The 10921-nt window shown below is 41.6% G+C and overlaps 1 protein-coding gene across 1 annotated transcript; it reads right to left on the bottom strand.

Moving 5' to 3' along the window:
• Positions 1 to 2187: 2187 nt before the first annotated feature.
• On the bottom strand, positions 2188 to 10871 carry SLC25A32 (solute carrier family 25 member 32). Its single transcript, XM_035124546.2, has 7 exons — positions 10540 to 10871; positions 9784 to 9934; positions 7454 to 7539; positions 6321 to 6481; positions 3867 to 3980; positions 3555 to 3700; positions 2188 to 2721 (listed from the first exon to the last, which is right to left on the bottom strand). Exons 1-7 carry the CDS (start codon positions 10745 to 10747, stop codon positions 2589 to 2591), a joined length of 999 nt encoding a protein of 332 aa, XP_034980437.2. The 5' UTR covers positions 10748 to 10871; the 3' UTR covers positions 2188 to 2588.
• Between the last annotated feature and the right edge of the window lie 50 nt (positions 10872 to 10921).

Below are 10921 nucleotides of genomic sequence, written 5' to 3'. Positions count from 1 at the left end.
GATGCCATGATGGTATCAGTAATAGCTGAAGATAATCCAGATTTCTTTGGACTTTGCTGCTCAAGAACCACAACAGTTTCAACCACTCTGGATCCAGGTCAGGCCCTGGGGCTGATATAAACAGGTGAAGGAGTTCCAAAATCCATGGAAGGCAAGGCCAAAATAAAGCCACCAGAAAAAACTGTGCTTTCTCAGTCTGAAGCTTCTGCAAGGTTTGAGCAATAAGGGGAATTGGGAATGCATATATAAGCCTGCTCAGCCACAGGACCAAAAGAGCAGCCAGAGACTGGAATTAAGCAGAGCAGCAGGGACATTGCTGATTCTGGAATGTTTTGCCCAGAAGAATCATAGAATCATAGAGTTGGAAGAGACCACAAGGACCATCCAGTCCAACCCCCTGCCAAGCAGGAAACACCATCAAAGCATTCTTGACATATGGCTGTCAAGCCTCTGCTTAAAGACCTCCAAAGGAGGAGACTCCACCACACTCCTTGGTAGCAAATTCCACTGCCGAACAGCTCTTACTGTCAGGAAGTTCTTCCTAATATTTAGGTGGAATCTTCTTTCTTGAAGTTTGAATCCATTGCTCCGTGTCCGCTTCTCTGGAGCAGCAGAAAACAATCTTTCTCCCTCCTCCATATAACATCCTTTCATATATTTGAACATGGCTATCATATCACCCCTTAACCTTCTCTTCTCCAGGCTAAACATACCCAGCTCCCTAAGCCGTTCCTCATAAGGCATCGTTTCCAGGCCTTTGACCATTTTGGTTGCCCTCTTCTGGACACGTTCCAGCTTGTCAGTATCCTTCTTGAACTGTGGTGCCCAGAACTGGACACAGTACTCCAGGTGAGGTCTGACCAGAGCAGAATACAGTGGTACTATTACTTCCCTAGATCTAGATGCTATACTCCTATTGATGCAGCCCAGAATTGCATTGGCTTTTTTAGCTGCTGCATCACACTGCTGACTCATGTCAAGTCTGGTCTACCAAGACTCCTAGGTCCTTTTCACATGTACTGCTCTCAAGCCAGGTGTCACCCATCCTGTATTTGTGCCTTTCATTTTTTTTGCCCAAGTGTAGTACTTTACATTTCTCCTTGTTAAAATTCATCCTGTTTGCTTTGGCCCAGTTGTCTAATCTGTTAAGGTCATTTTGAAGTGTGATCCTGTCCTCTGGGGTATTAGCCACCCCTCCCAATTTGGTGTCGTCTGCAAACTTGCTCAGGATGCCCTCAAGCCCATCATCCAAGTCATTGATAAAGATGTTGAATAAGACTGGGCCCAAGACAGAACCCTGTGGCACCCCACTAGTCACTACTCTCCAGGATGAGGAGGAGCCATTGATGAGCACCCTTTGGGTTCGGTCAGTAAGCCAGTTACAAATCCACTGAATGGTAGCATTGTCTAGCCCACATTTTACCAGCTTCTTTACAAGAATGTCATGGGGCACCTTGTCAAAGGCCTTGCTGAAATCAAGATAGGCTACATCCACAGCGTTCCCTTCATCTACCAGGCTTGTAATTCTGGCAAAAAATGAGATCAGATTAGTCTTATGACTTATTTTTCAGAAACCCATGCTGACTTTTAGTGATCACAGCGTTCCTTTCTAGGTGCTCACAGACCATTTGCTTAATGATCTGCTCTAGAAGAGGCTGGGTAGACTTCACAAGGAGCAATATAGGAGCAGCAAGAAGACTGGTGAAATGGCTGTTGGATGGTGAACGATGGATAAGGAGAGTCTGGAGTGGTGGCAATAGCAGCTGCTTCTCATTGCCCACCCAGCAGCTTTTCAGCAGTGACAGGCCCTTCCACAGTGCTTTGTTGTAGGGTTCTCTTTGGTGGTGCCTGACCATGACAAGTTTTGATGCCGGGCCTGCATTAGATCAGGCTACACGCTTGAGCTCTAACGTTCTATTTCAAAAGCTATAAAGAAAAGTTACATGTATTCAGATATAAAATATAACATTGATACCAGCAAGGCAACATAATAAATCTTTGCTTTAAAGACAACATAGTACTTTAGCACTTTCCCCATTTTGCAGTGTGCTAAGAGACATATTATGCATTCAAAACTAACATGTTTTTCCAGTTCTATACTATTGAATCCAGAAGCTTCTCAATTACATTTCATTCACATTGATCCTTGGTAGTTGGGGAATAAAAGAATTTGGAAAGCTGCATTCATTGTGGATAAATACACGCACAATTTATTGGTGAGGTATCAGGTAGAGACTGATATGCAACAATCTGAAACATTGTTGGGGAATTTATTCCATCTAATATTTTTTACACCAGAGACCCACCACTGTACATTAAGAGTCCACTGTTGTTCATACAGCAGGGTTAAGAGAGAACAATTCACTCTAGAACAAAAATTTTAAACCACATTTTGCATCTATTTTCTCAACCAGAATGTTCAGATGAGGTAATATTCCTGGCAAAGATTGAAGATTCAATAAAGAAAAGATTTATCTAGAACAACAAAATGAGTTCTAGTTTCCATCTTCTGTGAATACCAGAAAAGTAAACCAGACAGCTGTGTTGAATACCTGATTTGCTGCAGAGCCAAAAGGTGATGATGTCCTTTAGTTACCATTCTTTAGACTAAGCAACAACTGGGATACTTTTTCATATACTACAAAGGTAATACAGCATGCAGGAGTGACTCTGAGAACATTAGGTATAATTCCTTTGTAAAATCCATGAACTCCTTCTTTCCTAGGGAGAAGTAGAAAGAATTTACTTGCAACTTCCATACATATTTCATAGGGAAAAATCATTCAGCCGATTAACTATAAATTACATTATTCGGATTTTATTGTTCTTACTATATTTAATTATTGCGGACTTGAGTATCAGTGACAGAAAGAAAAGCAAGGTATAAAAGTAGGTCTGAATCCAACGAAGTGATATTCAGAATAGGTCCATTGATTTCAATGGGTCTATTCTGAGTTTGACTTGGTTGGATGTTACCCATAATAGATAAATAATTATCCACATATGTAAATTATATCTCCACAGCCCTTCTGTTAACCCTCCACCCAATTTGTTGTGGGATAATACTGGAGACCTGCTTGTTATAGCGGGAGGTGGAGGAATGATGGAACAGTTGCCTATCCATAGGTAAGAGTGATGATGCAACCTGCCAAGGAAAGCAGTTAAAATGGGGCTCGGGAAATCAACAATCAAACTCAACAGGGTTACAATAAATTTTAATCTGAGTATGACTTAGTTGAATATCCCTACCTGTTTATACTTCACAACTTTTACAGTGAATTCCAAATTAGGTTTACTCAAGGAACTCAATGGGGCTTAATCCCAGACAAATGTGCTTAGGATTGCTGTTTTAGTTTCTCTACTGCTCTCACAAACCCATTCATGCTTGTTTTGAACGTCTCTCAAACAATTATTCAGTCACCCAGCTGATATAACAGAGAGAGGAAACGGAGAGAGAGAGGAAAAGTTGAAAGCTTTATGTCTTTAAGAATGGCAAGTACATCAGTGATAACAAAGGAAGCCCTTTCACACCAGCTTTATACCTCCAGGCCTACCTCCATGTCCTACGGATGACATCGACCAATCCAGAGTATCTGTTGTGCTGATCCTGGAGACGTGCTCTCACAACCTGATAGGGATATGTAGTTGAAACTGCAAAAATTTTCGACAGTGCTGCCATTGTGATATATTCTAAAGTGCTCTAAAAACAAAAATGGTATCAATATTAGCTCCTAACAAATTCACTAAAAGAACAAAAAACAAAATTTCACATTTTACGCTGCTTATTTCTATCATTAAAGTAAATCATGTTAGTAGTACTAAGTTTAAATTCTAACTAGATACTTCCATTTCACAGGATGTCTTACCAATTTCAAATCCGATCGCCTGTTTCGATGTCTATTGTATTTTGATTTCAATTCTTCGTATGCCATGAATTGAAGTGCTCCATGTGATGTTCCGAACAGACCAGGTACAAAGCCCTAAACAGAGTTTTTCAGACAATTTAAAATGCAGTTTCATATGAAAAGCTGAGCAACCTATGACACAAAATGTATATAAACAATGCAATATAACTTTACAGTTATAGGTTTATAATGCCAGAATGTGGAAACTGGTTGAAATGGCCAAACACAGAAAAATATGCATTTAAGAGTAGAAAATATATGGAAACCAGTTTTCAAAAAAGAAAGAAAGAAAAGATAAAACAGCTGCGCTTTAATCCTGGCAAGATGGAGGCACTGTGAGCGAGTAGTTCCTGTGCCTCAGAAATTGATTAGTTGTCTACCCTGGATGGGGTTGCACTTCTCCTGAAGGAGCAGGTTCACAGTTTGGGGATACTTCTGGATCCAGCTCTGTCACTGCAGGCTCAGAGGCTGCAGTGTCTTTTACCAACTGCTACTGGTGTAACAGCTGCAACAATTTCTAGACCAGAAAAGCTTTCCGACATTAGTTCATGCATTGGTTACTTCAAGACTGGATGCGCTTTATGATCTGGAAGCTGCAGTTAGTGCAGAAGTGAGGCCTTGTCAGCATATAACACTTGTGCTCAGAGATCTGCACTGGCTGCTGATTTGCTACCAGGTCAGGCTATTAAAGCCCTTAATAACTTGGCACCAGTTTATCTACGAGATGGCTTCACCCTACATGTGCCACTCAAAACACTTTGATCGACGGAATTGGCACTACTACAGGTGCCACATAATAGTCATTCCACGTTTGTAAGAACTCAGTATTTTAGTGTGGCAACACCTACTTTGGAATTTCCTGGCAATTGGTAACAAGCAGAAGCCTTCACTGGACTCTTTTCAGTGCCTGCTAAAAACTTTCTTCTTTAGACAAACCTACCCAGATGCTTTAAAAGTTGAGGTAATTTTAATCGGTTTTAGTATTTTAACTTTTGTATGTTTTTAAGTATGGTTGTAAATTATTCTTAATTTTATTGCCTTATCTTTTTGAAAAGCTCTCTGATGATTTTTTTTTACAATCAAGCTGTGTAAATTTTTATGAAATAATAAATGTATGAATTTTATGAAGCTCAGACACAAATTAAGGACTACTATCTCAAAGCCTGTAATCGCTTAATCTGTCTATTGTTATTATGATAGTTATTGTGTGCCTTGAGAATCTTATACATATTTATATAGCCTTTTTTTACACACGCTATAAATACTTCATTGTAATTCAACTTTTAACTTCTCAAAAATCCAAGTCAATGGCTAGGAGATCTAAGAAAGCACAACGATTTCCATCCGCAGAGGGAGACGTCTTCACAGTGGTTGAGGCCCACGCAGGTAATAGGCTGCTGCTCCCACCTTTTCAGTTCAGAAAGCTCAGAAATGGGGCATTTTGAGGAGCGGAAGTGCTAACTGGATCCAAAGCCCCATGGAGGGGCCTCATTCCTGGGTCCCTTGGGCATACCAGTCTGGAGTTTTGTTTTTTACTATGCAGTTCCGGTTAGGTGATGTCTGTGGACCAGTCGTCTGTGGTCAGGAAGCACCTCAACCTCTAAAGACAGCCCGCTGATCTAGCAAGAGAGCAAGGCTCCCACTTCTCCCAGATCATAAGCCCCTCACTTTGCAGCATCATAAACTGACAAAAACTACTTTCCATTCAGTCTAGTCACAAGTATGTATTTTCCTGCTACCTATCCGTTCTTACCTACTGGTTCTGCCACTACAGAACAGAATTATCTGCATAGCTGCCAAGTTATCTCTTTTTTTAAGGGATTTTCCATTATGCTGAATAGGCTTCCTCACGAGAAAAGGGAAAACTTGGCAGCTATGATTATCTGTTAACTCAGGCATACTGGCCCAAATGCTAATCCTGACTCGGTTTACACCAGGCACCCCCAAACTACGACCCTCCAGATGTTTTGGCCTACAACTCCCATGATCCCTAGCTAACAGGACCAGTGGTCGGGGAAGATGGTAACTGTAGTCCAAAACACCTGGAGGGCCGAAGTTGGGGATGCCTGGTTTAGACTGAACTCCTCACAACACTTCCCACTATCTCAAGTATGGCACTGTGACAACAGAACTGAAAATGCTAAAGAGGCAGAGGGAGGATAATGATGATGATGATAATAAAGCCCACTGGCAACCTTATTGCAGTGAAACTCATGTAATAACTATTCACTGATTTTGGACACAGTGGTAAAATACTATGTTTTGTTGGAAGCCGCCCAGAGCGGCTGGGGGAACCCGGCCAGATGGGCGGGGTATAAATAATAAATTATTATTATTATTATTATTATTATTATTATTATTATTATTATTATACCCATATCAAATACCAGAACTCCTGGCCATGACTTATTTTACCTTATATAGGCCACGTACACCTTCATACTTGTATATTTTGATAAGGGCATCAAGCATCCCTTTGTACTGCCTCTTTGAAGAGTCAACACCAGCTTCATACTGCAACACAAGCCGAGTCTTCGTTACCCAGATTGGGTTTGTAATGCACAGGGTCACTGCGCCTATGATCAGATGGAGAGCCACCAGTTATTTTAATGTCAACACTTTAGCATTTTGCAAAAACAGCATTTCAACAACATCCCCTCAACACATGGGCACCTGCACACCCCTGGAAATTTCTAATGCCAACGAGGTTTTATGCTGGCATTTAACATTCCAGGTTGATTTAGCAGTTGTTCTGCACTTACCAAGAGCAGCAGATAAAAAGTATACGGTATTCTGCTAAAGAAATGGACCAATAGTACAGGGTACTGTATTTTACACAGTGTGCACTCTACCAAATGCTTTCATTTGACTCCCTATATCATGGGTTACCAACACAGCACCCACTGAAACACATGAGCCTGTAGATACCTTGCTTGGTGCCTGTAAGATTCCTTTGCTGAAATTTGGGTTGAAAGAAGTCTGCTACAGTAGCCATGGAATAATTTTTAAAAGCCCAACTCTAGCACTAAGAGCTTTTGGGAGTGGGTGGGTTTACAGTTGGCTAAAACAGAAGACTGCTTGCAAAGCTAATTATAACACAGGAGGAACAATTTGGATGGGGTGGAATAAGGGTCAACTCTTCCCTTTCCAGCAGTACCTTAAGTGCTCTGGAATCACCCTAGGTGTTGTGGAGGGGAGTTATCTTCCTGGAGACTGCAGGTTAACTCTTGTCTCCCCAGCTGTATGCCCCCCCAATACATACGCACACTCCATTACGCTTTTAAAAAAGCAAAAACACTTTTTAAAGCCTATCTTACAGGAGGCAGAGAGAGAGAGAGAGTGTGTTTGTGCAGAGGCACAGTTCCCATGCACTCATGTGTGCATGGTTGCAGTACATGCTGGCTGCCCAATGTCTCTGGTTTGCCAATGTGCCCACAGCTTTAAAGAAGTGGCCAACCTCTTCCCTATATATTGATCAACAACAACAACAAAATACAGCATATGGAAAAGCTGAGAGTATTCGCTACTCTCACTTTTATTTTCCTCACCTGCTTCAGCAGCTGACACTAGGTGTTCAGTTGGTCCAAGACTTTCAATCTTATCCTCTGTCTTGTAGGCTTTAATGGCATTATAGCTGCAAAGTGAAATGTTGGGATAAGGTTAAAGCTGATTAGTTATTTTACCAATATGTGAAATACATTCTGTATAGCAACACACAAAGTAACACGTACACATTTGAACAAACAGAAATGACACATGATTATATACATTGTACTGTACAGTATATAAAATGTATAGGCTAGAAGCATGCATCAGTAAGTAGAAGGCTCTTCCCCATTCTTCTTTGAACAGCAGGAGTTATGTTTGCCATATCACAAACTGCTTTTAAAACTTTCCAAGAGGGCTACAGTCCAAAGTCCCATGGATATATGAAACTAGAAGTTTAGTTATTCGGAATCCTATCTTAGTATTCTATACATAAATTAATATTACTTCGAGGTTTTTTTTAAAAAAAAATGAGCTCAACTATAATTGAAATATAAAGCATTTAAAGATTAGGCTATTATCTATACCATACATATTTATGTGCGTGTGTCTGTGTATTCGTATGTTGATGTAAATAAAAGGTTTACAAAGGTTGTGAAAGAAAAAGCTATATCTGTAAGCAATTACGCTGCTTTTCCCTCCTTGCTAACAGCTCATACAGTGGTACCTCTGATTGCGAACGGGATCCGTTCTGGAGGCCCGTTCGCAACATGAAAAGGCTGCATCCTGAAGCGCTATGTCTGTGCAAGTGCGTGACGCAATTCGGTGCTTCTGCGCATGCGTGCGTGCTGAACCCGGAAGTAAGCCGTTCTGGGACTTCCGGGTTCGGCGCGTCTGTAAACTGAAAAGACGTAACCCGCAGCAGACGTAACATGAGGTATGACTGTATTCAGTTAATACTAGAATTCAATGGTGACTAAGAGATTGCTCATTTTGCTCCTGGACCTGTAAAAGCCTGCAAACATGCTGATAAGGAAGCAATATTCCAAAGTTTCAAATATTAATGTAGCTTTTATTATACCAAACTTCTATACTATAAACAACAGCAAATAGACAGATAGATAGATATAGATATTAACCAGACAAGAACCTCATGGCCTCTAGGTGTGACTGTAATAAGATTTGGCTGTGGCTGGCAAACAGTAATCCAGAGCAACAGAAGTGAGCAACAGAAGTCACACAAGTAAAAGCTGTTGATAATTAGAAGATTAGCTCAGTGCAATCTTCAGACTTGACCCTAGGCCCAGTGAACTTAATAGCAGATGCCCAGCTTCCCTCACTATTAACTGTAGGGATAAGATACTTATGACATAGTGTGCACTACTTCATTTCATTCAATTAGGGTTAAATTGAAATGCCACACTGGTATTCCTTGTCCCAGCCAAATTTACATTGCTTGCTCTAGCAGTCTAGCTCAAAAACTCTCAAGTGAACTGCAGCTTCTGGTACAAAGGTCCTTCAAGATTAGCCTTTAAAATATTCAGAATTAGTCTTTCAAATATTATGCTGAGCTGATGGTCTGAAAAAGATTGACCTAATGTGAATACTGAGAACCATTATGCCAGATCCTGGATTTTGCTTATAGGAATAGTCTCTCTCCCAGTCTAGAAAAAATTGCAATGGCCTGGTTGGCTTCACCCTCCAGGGTCAGAAAGACAAAATCTGCAGTAGTTATGATTAACACAAAACTACAATAGCATCTGACAATAGCATGAATAGAGTCATAGAATCACAGAATTGTGAAGTTGGAAAACTTCAACTAAATCTCAACTAAATCATACATGACCACCCAACCTCTGCTTCAAATCCTCTAAGGAAGGAGAGTCAACCACTTCTCATTGAAGTCTGCTCCACTGTCAGACAGCTCTTATTGTCAGAAAGTTCTTCTGATGTTTAGTTGGAACTTTAATCTACTGGTTTATATTATATATTATTTCAGTTTGGCTGCATCATCCTAGGCTGTCGTGATTAACAAGTAACAACAGGTACTGATATTTAACTAGCATGTCTTAAAACACATATTTTGTTATCCACTTGAGGGATATATTTTGTTATCCACTTGAGGTGATATGTGAAACATTTACATAGGATCCTTCTTACTTTTAACCCCTGTGATCAAGCAAGCTAAAAAGGATGGGTGGTATTCAAAGCTAGTCCTACTCAGAATAGACCCACTGAACTTAATAAACATGATTAACTTTGGTTTATTAATTTCAGTGAGTCTACTTTAAATACATTCGGTTATATTCAGCTAATGTGTAGTTAATGTGCAAGATGCATTTCAACTACTGTATATATTTGAACAGAACAATGGAAAGCAGTTTAAACTTACAAGAAAAAGTAGAGGCCCCAAGAGGCACCTGCTCCCCACATGTTTGGAGTGACCCCTTGATACAAGCCACGTAAACCTTCATGCTTCCAGACGGTTGTCAGGCAGTGCAGGACACCATTGTATTTCGGTCTCAGCTCCAAGCCATCACTGACTGCACAAAAAAACGTGAGATTAGTCTGAAGAAAGCGCATTTCAGAATGAGTTAAGTGAACAACACAGTATGCAAAAGTGAGACACTGCAAGATCATCTTTTGTGAGTGAAAAAGTTAATTAGCTATACATGCTGCGCTTGCTACGAATATGGCGAATCCAATGACCTATTGTTATGATTTCCACGTGGGTTGGAAATGGAATGACACACTTGAAAAGCAGACACTCTGCCCTAACTCATTTAGTGGGAATATCTGAAGAGGGATTCCACGTGTGCTCAGGTGAGTGCCCTTAAAAGCCTCCTCATTGCCAGAGTTAGATCATCCCCGGCTATTTCTATTTTAAATTACACTACTGTAATTATTTCTATAAATTACTTGTACCCGTATTGTACAAACTAGCACGTGCAAATCGATGCCCTCTATTGGCGAGAAACGGAGCTGCCACGTCGCGCCGGGAGGAATCGTGGGGGTGTGTCAGTGGCCGTCAGGCCGGCCGATTACGTCACCGACGGTGGGAATCGTGGCCGTTGGTACGGCCGATGACGTCAGCAACAATCGGTGCGGCGACAGGGAAGGAGGGCAGGAAGGACACGGAACGCCTCACCTGCGAAGCGGATCTTCACCAGGTCGAGCGGGTGCAGCACCAGCGTGGAGATGACACCGCCGCTCAGCCCGGCCACCAGGTTCTCATAATGCACGTGCCTGAACAGAGACCGCGCTGCCGGTGGGGCCGAACTCGTCGTCGTCGACGACGACCCCGCCACGGTGCATGCTCGGCTCTGCGCGCCTGGGATGGCGGCAGCAGGATTCATGGAAGAACTCCTAGGATATATTTCGATTTAATAACAATTGCAATAAATAATAAACCCCTACGCAGACCGTAGCCGGTAACATGAGTCGGCTGAGGTAAACTGCCCTTTGACCTGCGAGGCACTTGCCTCGTCCTATAGGGGAGCAGCAGCCGGTCCCTGCCCCCGAGCTGCTCC

This window comes from Zootoca vivipara, chromosome 8 (assembly GCF_963506605.1).
Source record: "Zootoca vivipara chromosome 8, rZooViv1.1, whole genome shotgun sequence".
In the NCBI taxonomy this organism is placed as follows: Eukaryota; Metazoa; Chordata; class Lepidosauria; order Squamata; family Lacertidae; genus Zootoca; species Zootoca vivipara.
Note: the sequence above shows the minus strand (reverse complement) of the source record. Positions and strands in the feature narration are given on the sequence as shown.

Coding starts and splice junctions, on each gene's coding strand:
- SLC25A32 (XM_035124546.2), bottom strand. CDS start 10,747: ATGAATCCTGCTGCCGCCATCCCAGGCGCGCAGAGCCGAGCATGCACC. Junction 7,540..9,783: donor TGGGGCCTCTACTTTTTCTT/GTAAGTTTAAAC, acceptor TTCACTTTGCAG/CTATAATGCCATTAAAGCCT. Junction 6,482..7,453: donor AGTGTCAGCTGCTGAAGCAG/GTGAGGAAAATA, acceptor ATCTGATCATAG/GCGCAGTGACCCTGTGCATT.